The 6,481-nt window shown below is 36.9% G+C and overlaps 1 protein-coding gene across 1 annotated transcript in view; it reads right to left on the bottom strand.

Annotated features, from left to right (window-relative positions):
- LOC129716552 (nose resistant to fluoxetine protein 6) overlaps positions 1-4,823 on the bottom strand; it is a 30,355-nt gene extending 25,532 nt beyond the window's left edge. The window contains exon 1 of the mRNA XM_055666383.1: positions 4,097-4,823. Coding sequence (XP_055522358.1) covers positions 4,097-4,427 — 331 coding nt within the window. The 5' untranslated portion in view covers positions 4,428-4,823. The remainder of the gene's footprint in view (positions 1-4,096) is intronic.
- Positions 4,824-6,481: the final 1,658 nt, after the last annotated feature.

Below are 6,481 nucleotides of genomic sequence, written 5' to 3' on the forward strand. Positions count from 1 at the left end.
CTTCCAGCTAATAAATAGCGTGCGTCAGCGGTGCAAACAATCGATAAAATTTTTACATACGTAATTTCAATAATTTTTGAGGAAATTATCTAGCGAAATTCGAGCACGGAGTTTCACCATAGGATTTTTGATATCGTAGTATCATGGAGACGCATTGTCGTTTAGAGGCAAATACGCTTAACATTGTATGACAAGATTTTGTTAAGGAATAATTTTTTCCATAGTGCCCATTCTTAAATGCTCAGAAGAGTTTCAAGCAACTGAATTGATTATCTAAAAAGCTTAAATTTAAGGAGATTAGAAATGATTGTCTTTTTGTAAAATCAGTTGTTTTAAAATTTTTGTAATCAAAAATTTGAAAAGTTGCCTGTACACCAACGAATTATATTAAATTTTGAGAGTGACTAGTACTGGATGAAGCCAGAAGTCTAAATGATTGTTGTTTTTTTTTTATTTTAGTTAATTTCATATGCCACAGTCGATTTTTGGCTCGACTCAAGGTTTCCTTGTGTGAGTCAAATAAGCAACGAGCTTTACAGAGGGTAGAAGAATAGGAAACACTTTTGAAGAACACAGATGAATCAGTGTATAAAGTAGATGAAAAAATAAAGAAAACTTGGGTAGCAAGCCTGACTCCTCATTACATTATTTTTTCAATTACAGGATTTTCAGATTGCAGGCACTCTGCAATTGGGTCTTAAAGTTTGACACGAATTTTAGATTTTTATGCATCAACTGAAACAGAGGGATTTTATGAGAAAAAAAAACGGTTATCGCTGTCTTTCAATTTTTGAATGAGAATCAAAAAACTGCTCGAAAGATCATAAATGACAGTTCGCTCATATACCGTACATGTGCGAACTGTCATTTAACGCTTTTCGAGTTATTTTATTCTCCATCCCAAATTCGAAGGACAACGACAAACAGTTTTCAAAAATCACGCTTTGTTTAGAAAAACTCTCTCTTTCAAATGACATAGAAAATTTAGTATAGTTTTAGGACCCAATTGAGAGAACAATTCTGCTGTTATTTTCGCATAAACTTAATACATATACCTTATGAGCAGTTCTCGCTGAAACCGTCCCACTGGTGACATGAGGTCTTTAAAAAACTATATTTTTGTGTTTGAATGATTGAAAATAGTGAAAAAATGAGAAAACCAATTTGGTTAGTTCATATTGATGGACCCCTCGAGCACAAATTGGTTAAACGGTTTTTACAAAAATTGATTTTTGAGCAATTCTTGATCTATTTATTGATTTATTTCTCATGAATTTGTCATTGAACCCCCTGCAACCAACACATCGTTTTCAAGAGGAATGATAGAGCTTTCATTTGAAGTAGAAAGAAAATTGGCCGCCATCTTGGATCTCGCCGCCATCTTGAATTTCATCAGAAAAACGTGTTTTTGAGCAAGTTCGCAACCACCGATTTTAAATTTGACATCACCATTGGAAAGCTGAGAAAAAATGCTTTAAGATATATTCGAAACATCAGGTGAGCATCGAGGTTAGCTCGTCATTCTGGTCACTTTTCAAAATCGAGCTTCAAACAGTTCAACGCATGACGCACGGCCAGTATCAAATCAACGCAATGTGCTGAGCCTGTGGCGTGCGTATGATGTGGACAGTCAGTACTTGTAGTTCACAGGTAGTAAGTGCACCCACGCACCGTATTTTTCGAATAGCCTTTAATCAATTGGCTGAAATTCGTTAGGTAGCAAACGTACCCTTTCGTCTATAAGAATGAGCTAGGGATCACAAAAGGGATGATTCTACTTTTACTTTATTCACACTGGCATACGCAAATCTTCTCCAGATTACTCGGGATATACTTGATTCATACTATACCTTGGTATACCATGCCTAAGTGTGTTGATAGCAGATTAATGCATGACAACAACAGTATATAACAGTAGTAAAGACAACATCTAACATTAATTTGTTTAAATACTAAACACGCGAAAACTTTCCTCCGTACAGGGAACCAAACTTTGTTCTAGCAGAAAAAACGTAGAGAAGCTTGATCACAAATTACGTTACACTCAAGGAGGAGCGAGGGAGTGACAAAAAAAATTGTTTATTTGTGAATGCAATAAATGCAGAGAAAAGGGGTTAAAGATACGATTTTTTGCTTTACGTAATTTGTGAACAGACCCAAAGTCACAGAGCCGTCCACATTCCACGTGGAAAACTTTAAGGAGGGGGAGGGGTGTGATGTCCACGGTCCATACAAAATTTTGAGAATTTATATGCGCAGTTGTAGGGGAGGGGAAGGGTGGGGGGCTAACAAAATCCTTGAAAATCTGTCCACGTGGAACATGTATGTCCCCTAATATACACTACACACAGACACACACTACAGGCCCAGCATATTGCGTTGATTTGATATTGGCCGCGCGTCATGCGTTGAACTATTTGAAGTTTGATTTGGAAAAGTGACCAGAATGACAAGCTAACCTCAATGCTCACCTAATGTTTTGAATGTATCTTAAAGAATTTTTTCTCAGCTTTCCAATGGTGATGTCAAATTTGAAATCGGTGGTTGCGAACTTGCTCAAAAACACGTTTTTCTGATGAAATTCAAGATGGCGGCGAGATCCAAGATGGCGGCCAATTTTTTCTGCTTCAAATGTAAGCTCTATCATTCCTCCTGAAAACGATGTGTTGGTTGCGGGGGATTCAATGACAAATTCAAGATAGATAAATCAATAAAAAGATCAAGAATTGCTCAAAAATCAATTTTTGTAAAAACCGTTTAACCGATTTGTGCCCGAGGGGTCCATCAATATAAACTAACCAAAATGGTTTTCTCATTTTTTCACTACTTTCAATCATTTAGACACAAAAATATCCTTTTTGAAAGACCTCATGACACCAGTGGGACGGTTTCAGCGAGAATTGCTCTTATTCTATAATGATATAATGATCTACATTTTTTGCTTGAAAATTTTGGATGCAAATTTGGTCCAACCTCAGACTAAAAATTTCGAAAACATAGGTGTGACATTCCTGTTGATGGCATCCGAATCGCTTTGTCGATTTTAATAATGTCATCAATTTTAATTGCCTGCCAATTGATAATAGCCAATCAAGTGGACGAAATTGCTGTACTGTTTTGTTTATCCAATGACTACTTTGCGGATGCATTCCATTCATTGGTAGAGCAGTTATTACCGCTCGATATCTTACGTAATTTCGTGGTTCAATTTCCGTTAGCCCAGAACAAAATCAATAAACAAAGACGCAGTCCATCAGTTGTCAGCTGAGTTCGTTTGTTGTAAGTTTATCAAAGGGGTGAAAAGTATGTCATGATCTTAAACGAGAGTTAGTTTTTGTTCAGTTGTTTGAGCTTTGCTCATCTTTTCTTTGGTTTATTGTTCCTATTGTTCATAATTTCTAATGGCGAGGCAAAAATGTTGTTAACTGTAACCAACGACAGGAGCACTCGCTGACTTATCGAGGTAAGTTTCCCAAAAAAAAAAACTTAAAAATTGGTGCTATTGCACTTACAAAACTATGTCAAACCTCAAAATATTATGGAACGTGAATATGTAATACCTAGAGATAATACTAATGACAAATTCAACTTTCTGTGATTTCAATATTTTGTACTCTAAAAGACGCAATGCTTTCAAATATTTTTGGTATACAGCTTCAAACGAAGTGAAAATTTCAGTGCGCAAAGGAGCATAAATTTTTACTGGCAAAGTTAGTCGTTAAAACAGATTGTAAAGAGCACAGATATTTCACCAGCTTACCAGTTGATGTGGATCAACATCAGTGCATTTTTACTTTGAACAAAGTTAAAAATTGATCGCAACTGACGAACGTCAGGCAAAAACACACAAAAACATCAACTTTTCACTAGCTGTTGCGCTTTCAAGTCAACGTGTAGAAGATGCGATACAAAATGTGTGTTTTTGTATGAAGTATGAAACCGAGAGGAATATTGATTTTATGTGATTTACTGAGTAATGTAAAATTTTAGAATGTGCCCTTGTGGATTTTTTCAGATGAAATGACTTTTTTGACAAATTTACTGTGAATCTGTTTACTATTTTTACTAATTTAAAAAAATAAGTAAGGAATTGCACCTGCTTCTTCGGGGCTAATCTCCAGCTCATCCTCAGCCGTTCGTTGGTTCGTTTCGGCAGGAAACTCTATCCCGAGTTTATGCCGTACGCTGTTTATTAGGAACTCATCTATTTCACTTAAATTTCCACCAGCTGATGGTGGCGCAGTTTTATTTCGAGCCGCCAACAATAAGCTTCCGGTGGTCACTCCACTGGCAGCTTCATCCCCTCGTTGAGTTTTCACCGGAGAACACTGATTTGGTAGCTTGTTACACTGCGGAGTGCCGCCAGCTCCGGCCGAATTGGCAGCCGCAATCAACCCCAACAGGGTGATAATTGTATTTGCACACATCGTGTTGTTAGATTGTTTCGTTTAACATCAGGCCGACCGACAGGATCGTTTTCTATTCTTTCACTTTGACACGATTATAGACACTCACATCGTCACTATTTTTTTCATTCTCGTAGAAGTAATAATTTACTATTAGAACAATTTTCCCCAAATCGAATTCGGTGGGTGGAAAATCCTTTCCAACAACAGTAAACTGATTTTCCCGACACTTCTCCGAACAAACCGCGTCTACATCTAGGAAAGCGCGTAGAAAAGAACGTTATCCGATCGTTAGCTGAGCTAAGACTGACTCGCGTTTGATAGCGTCCATGTGACTATTACATGTTTTTCAGTGCCACCAACGCGCGGGCGCTAGCTCGCAGTGCCTCTTAGTACCCTCTACCTGTCTTGTCCGTCTTACTTAGGCTGAATTGCATTACACACAACAAGAAGAAGCGGCCCAGAGCATTTTCGATCGCGGCTAGTTGATATTCACTGCACATTGACTGATAGCCGTCCGTCTTCTCCACCTGTTGCTGCTCTGCTGCTGCTAGTTATCAGCACCGATCGGGAATTGCACGTCGCGGCGCTCGATCGTTTTAGTGTGGCTGTTGTTGTTTTAGTAGAATCTGCTAAATCAACACATGAATTACCGACAGCATGATGAGACTGGAGACTGTGTTTAAAATAATTTGTCGTCTCCCGCGATTGACTATTGTTGATAGATAAAAAAAACCAACAACGACAAGAGGTTTTGTAGTTAGTTGTTCCTGTCCTGGGATGAGGTGCGATACCTGTTGTAACCGGATGCGCAAGGTATTCAGTTTTCAAGATCAGTATCCGGGAACATCAATGTATTAAAGCTGAGTAAAAGATTATTTTAAGATGATACTTAGGGCTAATTTAATTTTATTATTTCCCCCATTTCACTTCAAAGTAAATTTCTTATGTGTTCGAAATTAACGAAAAATATAAACACAGGATTTTGTTCCAAAACTAAATTTTTGGGACAGCACGTCAACATATTAATCTTCTCAAGCAAGAAAATGACTCCACAGTCGGATCATTTTACATTTTTCTTTCGTTTCTGAATATTTAGTAATTTGATTAAGTAAACTCATCGGACACTCTAAATAGACAATTTAAAAATGAAAAAAAAAACATTAAAACATGCCGCATATAAATGACTTTTTTGAAAAGATTGCGTAAAAACCGCGTGAAGACCTTAGAACTAGTGTTTTATTTTGTGACAGGTTTATATGCCATAAAAATGATGAAAAACTACTAGAAAAGGCTAGTGGAAGAGAAAGCCAATTTTCATTTTTTTCGCAATTTTTTAAACTGGAAGTGTGAATAAGACTGGATCAAAAAGTGGATGATTTTGAGATTCAAATAGGGTATCGGCTCTATTATCGTCGAGTTTTACCTATTATCGTCCGGGGGGTGAATGATGTCCTAGAGCGTTAATTTATTGCATGATAGTTCTTTATAATGCCGAGCATCTTCCAGCACAAGTTTAGTTATCTATGAATTCATTACCCCCCGGACGATAATTGGGCAAATCTGACGATAACAGAGCCGATACCATACTTGAATTTAGAATAAAAAAAAATACGGAAAGAATTCAGTTTTTACTGCAACATTGGCATTTTTGACATACGAGTAGACGGGAACACAGCAAAATCAAATTGAGGTAGTGTCGTTATGGCGGTTGTTAAGTAAACAAAGCCGTATTCAGGAAATTATTAAACCGTTAAATATTTGAGCCATTCACATTTTTTTTATTCCCAATCGCAGAGAGCATAACGGGGCCGGAATTTCTGTTGGAGTAGGGAAAAGCCTGCTTGAGTAGAATCAATAAATATTTCTGCTCAAACAGGCATAAAAACCCTCTCATCTTGTCATATATAACAATTCAATTACAAATAAATAACAAATCACAGCACTTAAAACTAGAAAATCTTCAAAAATATGATTCTTGCAGCTTTAAGAGTCCAAAATAATGAATTCAGGAGCATTCACATTCTAGTTGAGCCCGTTGAGCACATAAAATCTGAAAAGAAAACAAAAATGTA

This window comes from Wyeomyia smithii, chromosome 1, assembly GCF_029784165.1.
Source record: "Wyeomyia smithii strain HCP4-BCI-WySm-NY-G18 chromosome 1, ASM2978416v1, whole genome shotgun sequence".
Taxonomy (NCBI): Eukaryota; Metazoa; Arthropoda; class Insecta; order Diptera; family Culicidae; genus Wyeomyia; species Wyeomyia smithii.